General features: G+C 41.7%; 2 protein-coding genes across 14 annotated transcripts in view; one reads left to right on the top strand and one right to left on the bottom strand.

The window, feature by feature from the left end:
- The window catches only part of LOC135107481 (serine proteinase stubble-like), a 237911-nt gene that overhangs the window by 15452 nt on the left and 200879 nt on the right, over positions 1-21580 (top strand). The gene's annotated exons all lie outside the window — the stretch shown is intronic.
- Positions 1-21580, bottom strand: part of LOC135107480 (uncharacterized) — a 44507-nt gene that overhangs the window by 13793 nt on the left and 9134 nt on the right. For both annotated transcript variants that reach the window (XM_064017381.1, XM_064017380.1), the window contains exons 2-4: positions 15072-15432; positions 14750-14933; positions 1679-1883 (exon numbers count right to left, since the gene is read on the bottom strand). In XM_064017381.1, coding sequence (XP_063873451.1) covers positions 1679-1883; positions 14750-14933; positions 15072-15422 — 740 coding nt within the window. In that variant the 5' untranslated portion in view covers positions 15423-15432. The remainder of the gene's footprint in view (positions 1-1678; positions 1884-14749; positions 14934-15071; positions 15433-21580) is intronic.

Below are 21580 nucleotides of genomic sequence, written 5' to 3'. Positions count from 1 at the left end.
CCCTCCCTAAGTACAAACAGATTCACCTGCTCCCCTTAGGCTCACCTCTCCTCCTCCTCCTCTTGCCTACATACACCTGTCTGTCTTCCGCACTTATGTTTTCTCGTGAGCAATTTAACAATCTATTTTCCATCTTGTATGCATTTCCCAGAGTAAATTTTTTTTTTCTTGTTTCTTTTTGCCATTTTTACCGTTTTTCTCAGCCAGTTAAACACACACACACACACACACACACACACACACACACACACACACACACACACACACACACACACACACACACACACACACACACACACACACACACACACACACACACACACACACACACACACACACACACACACAGATTGGACATTCTCAGGTGTGTTGACAGGTGCAAGGGAGTCTGGCGTGCAGGTGAGAGGGGCATGTCTGAGGCACCACTTCAGCTGACGCATTTTTTTCCCTCCCTGCCAAGACACACTGACGCACGCACGCCGCCTAACTGGCCAGCAGGAAGCACGAGGCAACGTGCCGCGGCCGCCCGTCACTGGAGCACCGATGAAAATCAAATAATCTGGTCACTTACTTGGCGTGTGTTTGTGTTTGCGTTTGTTTAGACTCTTGTCATTATTATTGTTATTATTATTATTGGTGCTGTCATTATAATTTTGTTAATTATTCCAGGACTTGAGAAGAGTTTTCTATTTATTCTTGTTAGTTTATCAGTCAGTGAAATATTTTTTTCTGTCTTTTATTGTGAATGATAAGGAGGAAGGATCAGTTTTGCTAATTAGGCGATTCAGTCTGCGTCGTTTAAAGAAATTTGCCGAGGAAATACTTGTAAAATCATTGCCAGTGTTTTCCTTCCTTTTGGTTCCAGTTTCGTTTCTGTAAATGATATACTGTATAATGCTGTTTGTCACCTCAACATCGTCACTTCAACATTAGAACCATCAATAGAATTATCTCAAATATCTGCTCAGCATTTTGAAACATTATTCTTCGTGTGTCACTTCAACCGATCAGCGCATCAGCCTGTGTTTGAGTTGCTAAGAGTACAGCAGTGTTTACTTGGTGCGCGGCGAGGGCAGGGTGGTATGTTTAAGGAGCTGCTGTATTGACCATAGTCGAGGGCGGTAAGAAAAAAACGGCATTGGTGAAGAGGGTCATAGAGGAGATATGGATGGTGTGTTGTTACCTCTCAGTGAAGCGGTAGAACGAGCAGGTGTGTGGTTAGCGAATGAATCCACTTGATAGGAACGCGCAAGTTATCGTGGAAGGAAAACTATGAATGAGGGATGGGCTGCGTACTCGATTTGAAATGATACTTTGTAGATGATTTCGAATGAGGACTGATAACATTACACGAAACGCTTCTTCACATAAAACGATATGCAGTCAAAGTACGTTTTCCAATAATCATTAGCAAATTTGAAAACTCTTAGTCCACGGTTGCAAAATCAGAAAGAAAATGATTTAAGTAACGAAACTGCAAGTGATATATTTATGGAGAGCATGAAAGCTTATGTTTAATGGGATGTTTATCGATGTGATAACTTTAGTGCAAACCAAAAGAAATCTGAATTTATGTAATGAAGGATAATGAAAACGTACACAAATACATTCCTGAATTAACATACCTCTCTTGAATTATTGCTTACATAAAAAAATGCCCCCAAACTGCGTTACTAACCTGCAGGGGAAGTCCGTCTCAGCCAGACAGAGGACTTGACACTCCTGGCGGTTGTTGACCATGGAAGTCTTTCTGGCGAGGCCGGAGAGTGCGAAGCCTATAACCCTCTCGAAGCTCCAGGCGCGGTCGCAGGGAGGGGCGTTGTACAAACAGTTTTTCTGGACGTACAGCGTGAACACCGGGAACTGGGAGACCGTTAGGGAGCCTGGGGAGAGAAGCAAGGCACCTGCTTAGTCTTGCTCATTGGGTCAGCAGGCACTGGAATTTCATATTTTGTTGGCACTTGTAAATAGAAGAGAATCAGAATAGGATAGCTGTTTGCATCAATATTAATAGAGAGAATAAAAATATTGGTATTACCCTCCCAATTTTTTTACTTATGAAAATGTAGGCATGTACTAAAGTCTGTGTGATGCTCATAGTGTCTCTGATGGTGCATTTCAAAGATTTACTTGTTATGCAGATTGCAAAATTAACTATGTTTCAACTACAAAAAGCGACATGCATGTAAGGATGTAGTTGATTACCTACAGGATTATGTATATTCAGAAAAAGAATGAAGCTTTCGAAATAGACAAACTACGTAGCAACACAGTTCATTCCTAGTCATTAGAATTTCACACAAGTAAAGATGCGGCCGAAAACTCTTATGGATCTCAATCACTTCCCTTTAAGAAACACTATGATATTTTCCTATTTATTTCTTTCACCGTACGTATCATTACCGGACTAAATTATTTCGAAATTCACATCACGTCTGGCAGAACCTGTACATCACGCTTACATAATAAATGCTACAGGGTGAAGGTGAAAACTAGTAATACCCCAGGAAATCACGTAAGCCACTTCGTAAATACGGGTCACGTTGGCTGGGGGGTTGTGTCGTGAGGTACTGTTTACTTTTTTTTTTTCCGACAGTGTGAACGAGCGGTGCGATGCGAGGGAAGGGAGGAGCGAAGATTGATGGAGGCACGGCTCTTGGCCACGACCCTCCCCCTAGGCACGCTATCAGCCTCTACCCCACAATGGATGCTGCACTTACAAATTTCATCCCATGACTCTTTTTGGTTTGGACTCTTGTCAAGAAAAGAGATATTCGATGTCGTCTACTTAATGTTTTACGCATTTATTTTCCTCACCTTTTATTGTGTTGAGGTTTTTGGTTTTATTGGAAGGTATTTCTTTCGGTTCGGAACAGAGATCCCCGTTATCATGAGCTTTTTTTTCGGTTTTATTTTTTTTCTGTACGTTTAGTTGTGCAGGTCCTTGGCTTTAATGGAAGGGAACTCTTTGTTTCATCCCTGCGGCTTAATTTCCTTCATATTTCCCCCTCACTCCGTAATCGTTTCATACTGTGTTCTTGACTCATCTTTTCCTCCCCTCTTCCCTCAGGCACGCGAAACAATGAACCAATGTACTTTTTTCTTGATTGTCATTACCTGTTATGGCACCTGGGATTCGTTCTTCATGTAAAACTGCACGTACTCGCATTTCGAACTTTCGTACACATCCCTAAATTTTTACAACAGAGGAAGAAAAGAGTACAGGTAAAAAAAAAAAGAAAAAAAACGAAATGAACATTAAGCATTTCCCTTCCTAATAACAGAGTCAGCGCCACCATTGCTACCTCTTGTTTCTTTGAGTGTTCGGTGAGGCCGTTAAGACACCCGCTTGGATCGACCTTGCGCGGCCAGGTGTGAAATTAGCATGTCATGATCACCGCCACTCGCAGGTGTTTGTGGTTTGGACGGCTCTCCACTACCCGACACCTGAAGGGGCTGAGCAGTGTGCGGTCCACGCCTGGCCTTCCCACAGGTGGAGGTTTGCTCTCACGCTCCGAGTAGTAACGTTTCCTTCCTGTCTGTTGATTTTATTACTAAGGTCTCGGACGCTGAACTTATAATCTTCCTGTTAATTCTCTCTCTCTCTCTCTCTCTCTCTCTCTCTCTCTCTCTCTCTCTCTCTCTCTCTCTCTCTCTCTCTCTCTCTCTCTCTCTCTCTCTCTTGTAGTATAACTTTTTTGCAGCTCTGTCATTCCCCAATTTTTGTTTCTCGCCTTTTTTTTTTTTTTTATTCTTTCCGCATCCAACATTTTTTTTCTTCAGTTCTTCAACCTTGGCTAACCTTGCTCGGAATGCTGCCAGCACGCACCGACTCACTCCACCTAACTTCTTTCTCCTCCTCCTCCTCCTCTTCACCACTTCGTACTGGTTTCACATTTTTTTCCTTGTCTTTATGTTGTATGTCATAGTCACGTTATGTTGTATGTCATAGTCACGTCGTTGTGTGTGTGTGTGTGTGTGTAATTCAATCTTTGACATATTCTTAAGCCGTTGTGTAATTTACTATGGAAATATAATGAGTATACCAATCGTTTTGATCCCATTTAAAAAGGATTTTGGTGAAGAATTTCCATTTTCTCTACTATCATCACTGCGTCTGTCACAACCACTGCCTTTTCTGTCCCCACCACCGACATCACCACCGCCGCCATCATCACCACTACTGCATCCTAAAATCAGAGGAGTCTTAGGACCATCTTCAATAAAAGTTTCAGAGTAAGCTAAACACCAGAACAAGAAGTGGTGCTATTTTTTTCTCCTTCAAGTCACTTTCTTCCCAATCTTCCTTCACTCTGTTTTTGACATCGACTCGATACATCTCACTCTCACAGTCACTGATTGCATGTTTGTGTTTTTGGCGACGCTTGGCTGCCAGTCACCTCAAGTCGGATACTTTAGTCGATTCCTGGAGTGTGCAGTGAAAAGTGAGAGGATGACGAGGGCGGAAATCTCAGTCTTAACTCTCGTAATGACACATGAATCTTTTTTTTTTTTTTCCAAGAAGCTATTTTTTATTCAAGAAGCTATATTTTACCAGTTTTTGTAAGGAATTCTTTTATATGCTTGAAGGTCATTGACAAACGTGACTGTGAATTTCAGTTCGTCACAGATAATGTTGTGCGAGTCTATTGTATATCCTGCTTTTTGCCTGCAATGAAAGTAATGCCGTCCACGTATATACACACACACACACACACACACACACACACACACACACACACACACACACACACACACACAAATTCTTAAGTTTTAATGATGATGATGATGATGACATTGGCAAAAGCAGTATTTTTTAAGCCAAGGTACATGTCGTTCCAACCAAATGTGATGCAATCTGTCAGGCCATAAACTCTTTTATAGCATGTAGAAACTATTTAACAAGTCGTATCTCAGCGCACCATGAAGGGCCAACATCCGGTGCATCAGGAGAATGGCCTAAGAAGATACGTAACCCTTGAAACCCACCTGGCAACCCAACTCCATTAGTGAATCTACTGGCGATGACTGACTGACGGCTCTCGAGTTTAGTGGCTTAGAAATTAATCTTAACTTGCTGGCTTTTGAGTATCAGTCCTCTTATGCACAAAATTAAATATTGAAAGTCACAATGTTTAGGTTGATTTGAAAATACTAATTCTTCCAAGTGATCGCAGGGTGGTTTAGTGTACAATTTGGATTACTTTCTTTTACTATTTTCCTTTTTTCTTTGTCCTCTTTTTCAAGGCACGTGCATGTGGAAATTATGTCAGTGTTTTACATTTTAGGCATGTGTGGTTTATTTTCTTTATAGTTATCAAAGTTCGGAAAAGTGGAGGAGAGTGATTATTATTATTATTATTGTTATTATTATTGTTATTATTATTACTATTATTATTATTGTGTGTGTGTGTGTGACTGTCGGTGAGATGTGTGGTATAAATACATATAAATAATTCATAACTGTCCAAGGCTTACTATTTACTCTAGCATTGAAATCACCAGGCGTAATTTCCTGGATTTACTGTAGCACCGAATCTCTCATAAAAATTCATCCATAGATCTTGAAAACCGACCAAATGCAATCAATTATCTATCACTGAATCTGTATGACTGAATCCCTTTCAAACTGTGTATATTTCTCAGTTAACTTCACCTGAATATCTGGCTCACATTTTGGTCAACTAGTTTGTCTTATACCATGAAAACAGACACTGCCAGATCCACTTCCTATGTATTTCTTGTGCTGCTGAGTTTTAGGTATTATTTCTTAGCTTGCTGTTTTGCATCTGTTGGATATTCCTTATCTCTAAAGAGGGTAATCACGGCTGCGTTTGGTTGTCGGAATTGCTGTCTGATTAGGCGCTAAGAAGATTACCATAATTTTAGGACATTCACCTGTTATATAATTTAGAGTGTATTCACCTTTCATAAGACTTCAGTAATTCACGTTTTATGCAGATTCAGCTCATTCACCTGTATTTCTATTTATTGACTTATCTTTATTTGTTGTGTGTGTTTGTTTTTGTTTATATCCATCCATCTATGTGTCCATCTATCCATCCATCTATCTATTTACCTGTTTACCTCCCTCCCTCTCTCTCTCTCTCTCTCTCTCTCTCTCTCTCTCTCTCTCTCTCTCTCTCTCTCTCTCTCTCTCTCTTTATCTATCTATCTGCTTATCTGTCTAACTACCTATCTTTTTTAAGCAGTCAGGCTGTCTACCATCTTAGTTTTGATGTATTCATCCATTTGTCTTTATAAACGCACTGAACATGTTGTGCATTACTCTAAACAAAAACTTTATATTGAAGGCGTTTGCTCCAAAAGCTTTAAAATGATCTTTTCTATCGCGTGCAACGTAATTATTCAAAACATTACGTCAGGTACTGATAAACCTCCATTCCTCACATCCTCCTCGGCAACACTGTGAGTAAGGAGACACAACGCTGGCGGCAGATGGTTAAGCGAGAGGCAAGTGTAGGAAGAAAACCATTACGAAGCCCAACAAGACGGCACATTGGGCTGTTCTCTGCCCCGGTAACCAAGGAAGAAGACAGAGGAGGGCGAGGACTAAGAGCAAAAACATGTCTGCAACTTTGACTATCCGAAAATTGAGGGAAATTAAACTTGATTGTGGCTGCAACAACGCATGAGGACTGATTTTAAAGTGTTTTTTTCTGCTAATATATTCCAGCAGCGCGAAAAAAAACAAACACCAATTTAACATGGAAGATTGTTTTACGTCGGTCATCTCCCTACTAGTGACTAAAAAAAAAGAAAAAAAAAATTGTGTTCCCTTCTACAGTGAACTCTTTTGTTTGTGGAGGATTCTTAATGGAGGATAGGAATCACGGGATAATCTGAAGTCCTAAATTGCAAGGAGCCGTCTCAGGGAAGTGTGTGGTAAGGGAGAGGGGGGGGGGGCAAGGGAGAGCAGAAGACGAGGAGGAGGAGATGGTGGCGAGTGAGAGACTTGGTGTGTGTCAGTGATTCATGTTGTGGTTTTTCATAGGTTTTTTACTTGCTGTGTGTGTGTGTGTTGTGAAATGGATAGTGTGTGAAGGCGCTTCCCCTGTAGTTTTGCGTTCGTCTCTGAGTGGATGAGTTAAGTGGGGCAGTTTGAAGCGAAAATGATTTCCTGTGTCATGGCGGCGGTGGACTTCTCGTCTGTCTCGATTCAACTGTGGATAATACGAGGATACTTCCACTGTATAAAAAGTAGGAGTAGATAATTGGCCAAAACTAGCAGTACTGTGAAGGTAACAGATGCGATAAGGCTTTTTTATATAGAAGTTTTTGAAAAATATGCTCGAGATAACGTTTCCTGGTCCTTATTTCTGTGATAGCTCTTCCTTCTCCTTTTCAATAGCTTCTTTTCCTTATTTCATTCGCATACGATTTTCCTCACTTCTCTTTTTATATTTCTTTTCTTGTGCTTTTCTTGCCAATTTTTTCCTATTTTTTAAACTCCAATGATCTTTTACATTTTAGTCTTTTCTTTTCTTTTGACTTCTTTTCTCCCTTTTTGTATGTTTGTACACTTTCCTCTTCTCCCTCTTCATCATCACCTCCTACCGCCACTCGCCGTACTCATTACTGTGTCACATTACCTTTAATTTCAAGTTCCTGTCCTCTTTGCTACATTCTCCCTTGTCCATTATTCCAGACTTTTTTTTTTTCTCTCTTTGCGCTATTTTCCTCCGCTTCAGTATTACGTGACTGTCTTGCTTGCTCTTAGTGTCTTCATCATCTTCCATTATTCTAGATTTCCACATTATTATTCCGTGTCTTCTCCTCGTCAACCTGCTTTGTTACATCTCCTGAATTATGTAACCTTCATGTTCCCCTCGTACACTTTAATTGACAAACTCCCGTAAGAATATCATTAGCCTGAGTTCAAATCCGAAACGAGGAAGGGAGGAGAAGGGAAACGATTCATTACCCGCATTACGGTCATTAGAAGCATAATTTCTTCATGTGGAATCACCCGCGGGATGCTTTGTTTCTGTCTTATTAACGTCACTTCACTTGCTTCTATTTTTTGCTACTCAACCTTCCCCAACCTCTCCTCTTCTGTGCTCCTTGCTCCTTCTAGCCAATTACACTGTTCCTTCTGCCCCTTTCGCCACCCTCCCCCTCCTCTCTCTCTCTCTCTCTATCTCTTTCTCTGCCACCTGCAAGTAAATGTCACTTCTGTCTAATTTCTCACCGCCGCCGGCAACTCAAGAGCGTCATTATAGTGTTGGTTCCTCCTGAGCGTCCCTGGGTTCCGCTCAGCCTGACTGCAACTCCCTCTTTGATACCGCCAACCTTTATACCGTGAAGATAATAAGTATAGGGATTAGATTAGGGAGATTATTTATATGTCATAGTGAAGCTGTACACGTAGTAAAGTTCGTAAAGGTATGAGATAAGGGGATACGTGTGAAAATTGAGTTAGAGGCGTTCTCAGTATGTTAAGTAATCAGTTGTGAGTGTAACGGAGGGATGAACTGTTTTGTGAGGTTAGGGAAGTGACGTAAATGGGGATGTTAAGCTGAGTATAAAGTAACCACTGGAACGAGATAAAGGAATACGTGTGTATAAAAAAAAAGAAAAAAACAATTAATGACGTTCCCAGAATATAAAGTGATCTGTTGCGAGTGTAACGATGGTAAAAAAGAAAGGTGTCTTGTCAAGCGATGCCCCAAGGAGACAGAAGATGAGTGTAAAAGGTGCAGTTATCCTCTTTTTACATGGGGATTACATGCAATTCCTTTAATTTTATTCACTTAAGATGCGATAATTCTGTCATGTTTGGTGGCGGTAACTGGTAAACAAATTACATCATTACTAACGTGCTCCTTAAGAAATAGTGAGAGATCTTTTAATGCAATCCTTTTAATATCATTCACTTAATATGTGATAAATTCGTCATAGTTGGTGTTTATAACAAGTAAACAAGTAAACAAACTACATAATTACTAACATGCTCCTCAAGAAACAGTTGGACAGAGATGTGTTTATAGTTTTAATGTAATTCTGAAATCTTATTAGCTTAGGATGTGATAACTCTTGGTGGCTGTAACATTTAAACAGGCATTACCTAAATAGCACTAAGAAACAGTTAAGGAGACATCTTGGCAGCTTTACGCAACTTGCTATCCATTTTAATAAGGAAATTGCATCCACTTCTTTAGATTTCTTGAGACGTGTTACTCTTATCATGCTATTGGTCTTGACACGTAGACAGACACTACATTATTCATCACCAGACTCACAAAACAGTTACAGAACGTGCGTGGCGGTTTTGCAAGATCTTATGTTCACGTTATTACGGTCCGCGTGTTTTTATGTTTCATTAATAGGCTGTTGCTAATTGAAGTAACACAGTGTTCTTTCTATTCACGCCTTACCGCTGGCGCCAGATGCTATAAATGAGAGGCACTAATACCTTCAGTCCCCTACACCTCGGGAACTGTTCTGTTGTTGGGAGTTAACTGTTAAGCTCACCACCTTTAAACCCTCCGCTATGACTAACTCCTTTTTTTATTTTTTTTGGTAAAGTTATTACTTTCCCAAGATGGACATGATGCGCCTCTGTACAGCCTTTTCTTTCCCTCTTAACATCTTTCTGCCTTCTTCTGCTGCGTCACGTCTGGTCAAGGGATTATCTTCACCTGTGTGCCTAAGTACTTCTTATCACGTGTTCAACAGCTACGACTCCGTGTCCATCTCATTATTTTCCTTTGTCTGGCCTCCTCCTCCTTCCTCTCCTGCCCTTTCCGCCTCTCTCATCTCCCCTATTTTCATTATCACTTGTTATGTACTTTTTTCTCTTTTATTTTTTTCCTTTCTCAGGTATCTTCTTCCCTTCTTTGCATCATCCTTTTCCACCTCTTTATCTTCTTTCTCCTACCTCCTTCCTCCTACCTCCTGATCTCTCCCACTCTCCTTACTCTTCTCCCTTCTTATCCTCCATATGCTCCTGATGCTTCTCGTCATTCTTTATCTCCTTCCTCCTCCTCCTCCTCCCCAACCACTTGTTCATCTCCGCAGGTGTGTCCCGGGGCGGATGGTGTCTCTTTCCGCTGCCGTCTGTCGTAGCGGGTAACTGTTCTTCCTTCTCTCCCCCCCTCCTCTCTCTCTCTCTCTCTCTCTCTCTCTCTCTCTCTCTCTCTCTCTCTCTCTCTCTCTCTCTCTCTCTCTCTCTCTCTCTCTCTCTCTCTCTCTCTCTCTCTCCTAGCGCTAATGATTGTTGTGGCTCTACCTATAGCTCTTGTAATTTTCTGATTGGTTTCTCCTATAAACAAAACTCATATTATATACGTACGACTCGAGAATTGCTCATACGACTTAAGATTGTAAGCTAAATTCAAACTCAAGGCTAAGGAAGGCGTTTCTCTGTTGTAGTAGAAGCTGAGAAATAAGAAAAATGACGTTAGTTTCTGTATGGCCTTTATGTGTTGGTGATTTAAGATAACGTTCTGCACCGATGAATTAGAATTTTTAATGGAATATATACGTTTTCTTGTAGATGAATAGGAATAAGGCAGGCGTATCTTTGTTATAATAGAACTTAAGAAATAGCGAATTTAACATTAATTGGGGATATAAGAACGACTTGCACCAATGAATTCGAATTTCCAGTGTATGAATATGGAGTAAGTACATTTTTCTTCTAGACGAATACGAGCAAACTTGAATATGTGAGTGAAAAATATAACACTAAATGCGAAAATATCCACCAGCAAACATGTTTTTACGTTACCAAGAAAGTAAAAAACCAAGTCTCTTATTTTCTCTTTCATTAACGTATTATTGGAAGCATGCCTCCCTCACATTCCCTGCCGATGCACTGCTATAACTGTTCTATCAGCTCGGTTCCTTCCCAATTCTTCCACATGTGATTTTCTTCCCGTCTCTAGCCTCCCTCCCTCCCTCCCTCCCTCCCATCCAGCCATCATACCTCACGCAGAACGTAGATTGAGAGAGAGAGAGAGAGAGAGAGAGAGAGAGAGAGAGAGAGAGAGAGAGAGAGAGAGAGAGAGAGAGAGAGAGAGAGAGAGAGAGAGAGAGAGAGAGAGAGAGAGGTGCAAGGATAAAAAGGAGGAAAGGATGGAAAAATCATTTGATTTCGAAATAAATGGACAAAACAGGAAGAAGGAAGATGAGAGAGAGAGAGAGAGAGAGAGAGAGAGAGAGAGAGAGAGAGAGAGAGAGAGAGAGAGAGAGAGAGAGAGAGAGAGAGGATGAATACACTTCCTCGGAAGAGCGACAGATGCGTCTTGGTTGAGAGAACGCTGGGGAGGAAGGAGGAGGTGGTGAGGTAGTCGCCCCCCGATGCCTTACGTGGAGGAAGGGTGAAGGTCAAGTGCAGGAGACGAAAAGAAGCAAGAGCGAGGAGAAAAAAAAAGTGGGAGTTTCAGGGAGAATTAAAATAAGAAGAGGTGGAGAACAAAAGAAATCGAAGGAGACGGAAAGGAGAGAGAGCGAAGGGAGTCTGAGAGGCAATAGGAAAAGAAAAAAAGGCGTGAAATGGAAAGGAAAAAGAATGGGATTTTGAGGGAGAACTGAAATAAGACGAGGTGGAAATAAAGGATACGGGAGGAGACGGAAAGGAAAGACAGTGAAGGGTGTGTGATAGATGATGGGAAGATAAAAAAAGAAGTGTGAAACAAAAGAAATAAAAGGAAAAATAAAGGTCAACAGCTGGAGAGAAAGAGATCGAGATACTGAATGGAGTTTGAAGAAGAAAAAAAGAATAGGAAAAGGTGGAAAACAAAAGAAATGGGAGGAACATGAAGTTGAACAATAAAAGATGAAATGAAGAGAGAGAGAAGTAAAAAAAAGGAAGTAAGTTTGAAGGAAAAGAATAGGAAGCGGTAGAAAACAAACGAAATAAAAGGAGAATAAGGAGAAAAAAAGTGGAGAATGAGGGAGATAAAACAGATGAATTTATGAGAAAGAAGGCAAGGAAGGACAGAAATTGAAAAATGGGAAGGATGAAAAGATATTATAGAAGAAAAGAAAATATGAAAAATGCTTCTATATAGTCATTACTCTGTAGGTGCAATGAGAGAGAGAGAGAGAGAGAGAGAGAGAGAGAGAGAGAGAGAGAGAGAGAGAGAGAGAGAGAGAGAGAGAGAGAGATTAAACACCCATCACTCTGTAAGATAAACAAGCCACTAGGAGCACTAACCAAAAGAGGACCCGCCACTGCACGGAGGACCTACTCTTGTATCTGAATGTAACAAAAGCCCATTATATAAACGCAATCTTTTTTTACCCTTAGTATCACACAGAGTCATAAGAAACAGCCAGAAGGAGAAAAAAAGAAGCGAGAAGAGGCTGGATGTATAGAAGAGTAGATTTAATGAAGGATTTAACGAGGAAGAAAAGAGCAAAATAGTGAGTTTTTAGGCTTATCAGTGAAGGATAAGTTGGTAATTTGTCTGCTCTTTTCCTTGTTAATTTCTTCAGCATTTCCTTGTCACTCTTTTCCTTATCTTTCTCTGTTTATCTTCTCTTGTTTTGTGTTTCTTTCCTCCTCTTCCTTCTCTTCCTTCTAATCCTCTTTTTCCTCCTCCTCCTCCTCCTCCTCTCGTTTCTCTTCCTCTTTCTTCTCCTACTCCTCTCCCTTCTTCTCCTATTTTTTTTCCTTCAGTTTATATCTTCTCTTCTCCGTGATCCGATCGTTTCCCTTCAGTGCACGCGAGATTGATAAAAAGTGGCGCTCTGGTTTTGATTTATTGCATCCCCAAACGTAAAATCCAGATGTATACAGTTTTTATTTTTTACTTTACGCTTCACAGTCTTATGGCGTTCACTTTTCCTCATCTAAGTCAGGGTTGCGTGTCTACTTTGGTTTATTGTTTACCCTTAAGCATTTTGCTAAGATTCCGTATATGTCTACAATATTTTTACTCTTGCATTTTACTCTGTCTCATTCAGTCTTGTGTGAGTTCTGTCTCCTTTGCAAGAACTTCCGTTTATCGTTTATTATTTGGCGTTTTAGTAAGGTACCATATACGTACAATATTTTTCTTTACTTTATCGTTTGTTGTATTGCATTTCATTCTTCCTCGTCTAATCTTATGTCAGTTTTGTCTCTTTTACTTCGCTTCGTCGTGTGTCACTGAGCGTTTTATTAAGTCTCCTTATGCCTACAGTATTTTTCAGTTGTCCAATTGTTACCTTGTTGCGTTCTATTCTTTATACTCTTGTGTCAGTTTTGTTTCTTTTACTTCGCTATGTCATGTGTCACTGGACTCTTTATTAAGGCACTATTTACTGTGCTCCTCCTCATCTATTCTTATGTCGGTTTAGTCAAGTTACTTAGCATTTTATTAAGGCATTTCATACAATACTCTTCGTTATGTAATCTCACGTCGGTCTTGTCTTTTTACTTAGTCTTGCCATGCGGTACCAATTGTTATATTAAGACAACATGCACCTACAGCTCATCTCACCGACGCATAGAGACAAATTCTATACGCACGGCACATTTTACCGACTCGAGGTACCAAAATACACAACAATTTACTCGGTGTGGCAACGTTCCAAGAGGGCACGAGAACCAACACGAATCATGACTGGCAGATGGACGATAATGAGTCAGTATTTACCCTCACGTCCCATCACGACCTTTGAAGTTTTGCGCACACACAATGTTGCCGACGCCATTGGTTCGGTTCGATATTTGGTGTGTGTGGCTTTTGTTTTTTATTTGTTTTTTCTTCGTCCTGTTTCGTTTTTGCTTCATGATATACAAGGTGGCAAGGGACGAGAGGAAGGTGCTGGTGGTTGTGTTCGTGGTGGTGTCGGCATCTTTGGGAGAACAGACATGAGGGTGTTAGAGAGAGAGAGAGAGAGAGAGAGAGAGAGAGAGAGAGAGAGAGAGAGAGAGAGAGAGAGAGAGAGAGAGAGGAATGCAGTTGAAAAGTTTGTCCGAACACGTAGGACACAAAGTAGATAATCTGAAGTACAGTGTTTCCTGGACGTTACATTCCACTTAGTACAGTCATTAGTGAGCTTTAATGGCACCTACTTGTGCTGGAATTTTTGCCGGTGCATTGACGTAGTGTTCGGTCGAGGTGAAGAAACTACTATTGAGTCGTGATTGTGCGTAACTGAGGAGTGGGGGCGCAGAAACCACAACCATTGAGAAGCTAACACTTATCCATTACAGCTCGGTGCCGTTAACTCGTAACTCACAGCGGCAAGACGTGCAGCTCATAAGTCATTACCCAACAAATTTCCTCTTGCCACGTACTCGCACATTTGCGGCTTTTAAACTTTTTATTTCAGGAAACTCTATTAGAAGGAATTTTAAAGAGATTACCCTTGATCGGTTTCCATGATCATAACGAGCCACTGCTAAATTTAGATCTTCAGTTGGTAATTCCACAACCCTGTGCGAAGAGTGAACCTTTAGAATATGCACCTCATCAGTAGGTCTCCCAAACTTAGTCCCATATTAATAATTAACCCAATTTCTGAAGAACTGTGTCGTTTAAAAGATTGTTGCATGTATTCAGAAACTACGAGGGACTGCTCCTGGCAGATTGTGTGTAGAACTATTCGGAAACTCAGAAACAGTTGTTCCTAGCAAGTTATATTAATGCATTGTAAGTATGCATTGAATACTTTAATTCTGTAAGAGCTTTTCATTAACTCGTTGGGGTTACTGTTCCTATTAGATTGTGTATAAGAGCTGTCCGGAAACCCATAGGAGTCGTTGTTCCTATCAGATTATAGTACTCACCGGGATACATGTCAGCGTTGGAGGAGAAGAGGACGCACAAGCCCGTCTCGTAGTTGACCGCCATGCAGGAGCGGTTGTTGCGGCACATGTCGATGCAGTCTGTCAGCTTGAGGGTGCCGGGCTGCGAGTCGAGCATGTCGGCGGGGGCAGAGTACACATAGCCCGTCACCAGCTCGAAGTTAATCTGTAGAACGAGAGAGAGGTCATGGGGTACCGGTGATTAGACGTGAGATGACAGAAAAGTTCAAACTGTTGCTCTTCTCATATGGTAATGGTTCCTAATTATAGATATTCGAGGTCACAGAATTAAGTAGTCTCTTACCTGCTCAGGCGGGCAGTTAGAGATCTGTAGGGTGATCGATTCGAAGTTTGTATCAAGGATCGGAACGGAGGGGAGTGAGCCGGGTTGGTTGGGCCGGATGGGCTGGATGGGTTGGATGGGCTGGATGGGCTGGACGGGCTGGATGGGCTGGACGGGCTGGACGGGCTGGATGGGCTGTGATCCAATCACGAAGGGTTGCTCAGGTGCTGTGGGGTCCCGGGATGGCTGGCTTGGAACGGGCTGCCCCACGTCATCTGTTAAATCCTGGGCGAGGGTGGGCGCCATGAGGGCAAGGAGGCAAGCCAGGTAGGGGGCGACGCTGAAGGGCAGCATTCTGATCACCACGAACATGCGATTCTACCTGGAAAGAGAAAGAAAGTGTGCGTCAGAAAAGTACTGTTAAGAATTCATTCTTGGCTTCTATATTATCTTTTTTAAGAGTTTGACGTGAGTTTCAAGTAATTGTTTTAATACCAAATTGCACTATAGAATATTTGATATATGTATTACTAATCGTATCTAATGTACTTCACGTACGACAGCGATGAGAATATGATAACTGTCTGGTAGATAATCATGGTGTAAATATAATGTGTAGATTTGCTCGTAGCGAGTGTTATCAAGCGTGCAGACGTGCACGTAGCGGGTGTGTTATTGAGCGCTGTCACCCTGCTGCAAGACAACGACAACCTTTGGCACAGGATCATTTTTTACTTTCTCCACACCTTAATTTGTATGATCAACAAAATTATCATGTATAATTTATTGACTGTAAGATGCTAAGGGCAGGTAATGGAATGTTTGCACGCAGTGTGAGTCGAAAGGTTAACGTCTCATTTTTGAGCGTTTTCTTTAGCTATTATCGCCACAAAATCTTGTATTGACAGTCTTTGGATTTTGTTACTTCCGGAAGCGGCGCAAGCTTAATTTTAATGAAATGAAAAGCAGTACTGAACACAGATATGTCGTAAAGATATGGCAGAAATTTTGAGATCGTAAACTGTAAACTTGAGGGGAGTGATGTGTATCACCGTATTATTGTTGACTCGTTTCCATGCACAATACAAAAGAAAGAATGCAAAGAATACAAAAGGTATTCTTTATAAACAGCATGGGGAGTCATCAGAAAATAATGTAGCCAGAACTTGATATTCTTTTCGGCTGGAGAGACATAGTAATGAACGATCTCGGTTTTTGGAAGAATTCACATTATCACTTAACAGTCCTACTTCAAAACAGGCAAGCTTAAGATAACACCAGGTGAAGGCGAAAATACACGTTTTCACAGTGACATGTATTTGGTAAGTTACATAATAGTGGGGAGGACTTTATTACACGCTTATTACACTCTTCATTCCCCAAAGAGAGGAGAGGGAGAGAGTGACAGAAGAGTGAGAGAGTGAGGAAATCCGTCACGTACTAAGGTCGTCCCACTCCCTTATTAGTCTTTCGTTCCGTGTCTTAGGTGACTCTCACTGGAAGGTACGAAAAAACTAATAATTATCTCCTCAGGCACTTCAGATGACCATCGGCACCTTTGCGGCTCAGAAGGGAATGCAAAGGAAGAACAAACTTGCTTGCTTGTGGACGATACAATATGTTTAGGAGAAAAGAGCGAAAAGGTGAATTTTATGTGCGAGTATAAATTTCAAGAGAGACTAAAGCATAACACCAAACTCTCGGTTTACTTTTCAGGGACACAAGGCGTTCAGGCGACAGGAATGAAAATGTTAGCTTTGTAAGTGTATGTAGGTGTCATTTCCGTTTCTCACAGTTGGTCCTCACTAGATTATTTAAAAGTGACTGGTGGATGTGGATGGTTAGGAGTGAGATGGAGGTGAGAAACGGAACTGGTGGAGGTTGACTGGTGGGAAGTAACTGATAGGGAGCTGTAAGAGGAACGTGACTTGCGGGCTGGGAATTCTGAAAGTAACTGGATGAAGATGACTTTGTGGAGAATTGCCCAAAACGTAGTGCTTTTACGATCGCATGCATTTGGGGAATATGTTTGCTGATAGGAGATGATGAGTAAGAAATGAGAAGGTGATTTTGGGTAAGGAGTTCTGAGAGTAACTTATAGAGAGTGATTTTCATGAGAGGGCTACCAAAAAATGCAGTGGCGTATGATTTTATGCAATATAGAGGTTATGTATCTGTTTCCACTGGCGAGGAATGACTTAAGGATGTTTTCGTCAAGTGAGTAAAGAATGGCGACTAAGGGATAGGGGTGACTGACTGAGGAATAATGACTTGAAGGGGCAAAGACCGAAGTGAGCTGAACTGAACGGAAATTAGAGTCACGAAAAGTTTCCCTCATCTTTCTAGTTATATCAGATAACCAGACTTTTAATTATTAACGTTTTATATTCTTAATTTCCTTTAGAATGTCTCTTATTGTGGAGGGTGCTCATATATCTTTAAGTTTTATGAAGGAAACACAAACATCCTCTCTTTGTCCTCTTTTCTTTATTTCTTCCCCGTATCACAGTTTATAGATACTGGACAATCCTCTCTGCAGTTTTCATCTCTTTTCTTTCTCTTTCTCTCTTGTATTATTTTTATCGCATTTTTCGTTTTGTTTCTAATTTGTTTAAATCATTCACATCCTGTCTGTTCCGTGCATTTCATTTGTATTTCTTTTATTCTTTTATCAAGTTTGGTTTTAATCTGTCTCTTTTACTGTCAGTCTTTTTATTTATCTTTATTTTTCTGTTTTGTCTTTCTGTCTGTCTGTCTGTCTGTCTGCCTGTCTTTCTGTCTCTGTCTGTCTGTCTGTCTGTCTGTCTGTCTGTCTGTGTCTCTCTCTCTCTCTCTCTCTCTCTCTCTCTCTCTCTCTCTCTCTCTCTCTCTCTCTCTCTCTCTCTCTCTCTCTCTCTCTCTCTCTCTCCCTCCCCACCGTCACCTTTACAATCCTATATCAGTTTATATATGACAGTTCATTTCCTCACAAACATCCTCGTAAACACCACCATCACCACCACCACCACCTCCACCACCACCACCAAGTCTTCCGATGTTTCTTCTTCGTTTCAGTTCATTCGTGTACACTCTCCGCCACCTTGGTACCACATTCAACCGGCACCTTCTTCGTGTCCTCCGGCACTGCACCCTCGACGCGCACTGTCCCACGAACGCCGAGTCATTTGGAGTAACCACAAAGCTCCTGTCTTGTGGTTGGGACTTTAGCGCTCCTCCGATACCTTTAAACACGCTAGTACGGACACCCTCCCCCTCCTCCTCCTGCTCCTGCTCCTCTTCCTCTTCTTCCTCCTCCTCCTTCAAGAACCCTGCTCTCCTCTCCTTCTCTCTCTATGTATGTGTGTGTTTGTGTGTGTGTGTGTGTGTGTGTGTATGTAAGAAGGGTGTGGAATGGAATTAATAGATTTCTTCACAGATGAAAAGAGAATAATGTTTCTTTATCCCGTGCGAGAGAACTTAGCGATAGTCGAGTGTGTGTGTGTGTGTGTGTGTGTGTGTGTGTGTGTGTGTGTGATACGCGTAATTCTGCGGTGTGGCATCTTAGGATAGGTGACGGTGGGTGAGAGAGAGAGAGAGAGAGAGAGAGAGAGAGAGAGAGAGAGAGAGAGAGAGAGAGAGAGAGAGAGACGGGGGGGGGGGGGAGGGGGAAAGTCTGTGTACAAGGTAGCTTAACCTAATCAGAAAAGGTTAAATTTAACCTCTCAGGGCGTTACGTGCCTGACAACCCTAAGGAGACTGTACCAAAAGAATCCTCTATTTATACCCACTAAACCACAAGGAAACCAAGACCAAGAAAACAGGACTTCAAAACTCCACTACAAATGCTATTGTCCTACGGAGTTGCGAAATACGAAGTTCCCGTTTCGAATTACACATTTCATACTCGCGTGACTAGAGGACCTGAGAACGAATCGATTATAACTGGCAATTACGCAACCGAGCATCCTGTAGTGAAGTGTAGCCGGCCCGCCACGTACGCAAGATTATTTATAGAAGAGACAACGGTGAAACGGGAGAGTGTGGCTTCGGAAATACGAGTTTATACGTTCGAACCGGACAAAGTGATACGTAATGATATAGAATGGTGTGTGTACGTGCGTAAGTTTGATGTCCGCTCCTGCACACACACGCACACACACGTACGCAACAGGAGGGAGGCAGGAAGCAAAACCGGTCAAGGGATTATCTACAAAAACACAGTGAGAGACGGAATGGATGGCGTGCAAACAGTAATCACTTCCAAAACTCCTCTATCACTACCGACGAAGGAGACTTTCGGGAGTTTATGATGAGCCTGTACTTTTCTCTTCCTCTTATCTGCTCCTGTATCTACTCTACTTCCTCCTTCTTCGACTCGTTTTACTGTCTCTCCTCTCCTCATCTTCCTCCTCCTCCTCCTCCTCCTTCTCCTCGGCCGCCGCACCAGTGAAGGAATGAAGGATGGCAAGGACGGGGAAGGACATTCGGTTTCCGGCAAAAGGTTGAGGAACTGCTTCCGTCGTCACGCCTCTCTGTAGCTTCTCCCTTCCTCTCCTTCCTCCTTACCTCAATAGTTTTTTTTCTCTTGTTCCTTTCTTACCTCCATACTTCCTGCCCTTTCTATTCATGCCTGTCTTTTACTTTCTCTCCTTTCTCTTTCTTTACCTCCATACTTCCTTGCCTTTTTGCCTCTCCCTTTTTCTTTCACTTTCTCTCTCTTTTCTTGCCCATCTTTTTCTTCTCCTTTCGTTCAATGACATACTGATTATTCTTTGTTATCACCAGTGGCGATATTTTCTCTCATCCACAAAAGTAAAGAGGAGATTTACAAAAACTCACCGCGCCGCTGAAAGATAACATACTCGTATGTTTGTGAGAATAAAAAAAGAATAGATATATACGATGCGTTTTTTTTACATTGCTGACGAGATTGCTGCTCAAAAGTCATTGTGATGTACTTATCAGCGTTTATTTCCTCCCTTTTTTTTGTTAATATAATGCTTCCTCTTGCTCCTCCTCCTCCTCATCCCCCTCCTACTTCTTCTCCTCCTGTTCTTCCTCCTCATATTCCATCTCATCGCCGCATCCTCCTCACCTTTCCCACACCTGATGGTTATTACTTCCCTCTTCCCATAACATCTAATTTTTCATCGTCAGCCTTCTCCTCCCTCCTTACCGCTTTCTTCTAGCCGTCTTTCCCTCGTCTTCTCCCGTACTTCCCTTCCTATCCCTCCCTTCCGTTCCTGCTGCTTTCCTTGCTCGGTAATATGCAGTTATTCGTCCCGAGACACGCACGCAATACAGTTGGTTTGCCGAAAGGGTCACTGTCTTCTGTACGTTTTGAGTTCGTTCCTGATCGACCTTGTGGGCTGTACCTACCTTAGACAAGAGGAGAACAGGAACAGAAGCAAGAGCAGGGAAAGAAGGAAGAGATGTAGGAGGCGCTGAGGTGGAGGAGGTAAGGCGTAGGAGATGGTAGTTGTGGTGTAGGAAGAGGAGGAAGAGAAGCAGGAGAAGAAAGGAGAAGAAGAAGGAAAGAAATTGTAAAAGAACAGGAGGGGGAAAGAGATGATGAAAGAAGAGGTGGATGAAAAGAGCAAGAACATGAATAGGAAGGAGGAGATGGAAGAGAGGGAAAGGAAGGAGAAAAGTGAAAAATAGAAAAGAAAGAGGAAGAAATAGAACTGCAATAATAATAATAATAATAATAATAATAATAATAATAATAATAATAATAATAAAAACAGATGGGATTACAGTGATTCAGCAATTACTATGAGAAAAGAACACTGTAGCTGAGAGAGAAGGAAGAATAACTAAGGGAGAGAAAGACAGCGCAGAAAGGAAGGAAGTGAGGAAGAAAGAAAAGGAAGAAGAAGAAGAAGAAGAAGAAGAAGAAGAAGAAGAAGAAGGAGAACAAGGTCGGGGAAATACCAGAGTGAGGAAGCGGAGAGGGTTATACTCGTAGGAGAGGCGTGGGAAGCAAGGCGGGTGAACATCCTCCTCCGGCCTGACAGGTGACGAGGGAAGGAAAATAATCAAGTGAGCTGATGAAATACCGACTCGAGGCAATTATCACGTTTCCCGTTGGCATTTTTTCGTGAGGGTGGGGATGGTAATAGACTTTTCCTTTCTCTCTCTCTCTCTCTCTCTCTCTCTCTCTTTTTTCCGTGCGGCGCCTCAGGGTAATCGTGTTTATAAGGCAGGCGGAGGCATCGGTCATGTTTGCACCTCGTATGATTTGATTGATGCGATAATGTGATGGAATTTGAGCGGTGGTTTTGTCAGCTTGGTATGTCGGCTGTGCTTTGAGATGGGAACGAGTAAAACATGGAGTCAGCATTGAGTGTTTTTTTGCTGGGAGAATGGAAGGTTAGGTACGAGATGCATGGATAAGGAATTGAAATATTGACTGTATGTGTAATGTTAAGAGGGACTAAATCATTATTAAATTTTGTTGTACTACTTTAAAATTTTTGAAGTATAAGACTTAACGGTGTAAAAACTACTTAATTGTATATTTTAACTTAGAGGGATTAAAACACCACATA

This window comes from Scylla paramamosain, chromosome 15 (assembly GCF_035594125.1).
Source record: "Scylla paramamosain isolate STU-SP2022 chromosome 15, ASM3559412v1, whole genome shotgun sequence".
Classification (NCBI taxonomy): domain Eukaryota; kingdom Metazoa; phylum Arthropoda; class Malacostraca; order Decapoda; family Portunidae; genus Scylla; species Scylla paramamosain.
This window is presented reverse-complemented; position numbering and strand designations above follow the sequence as displayed.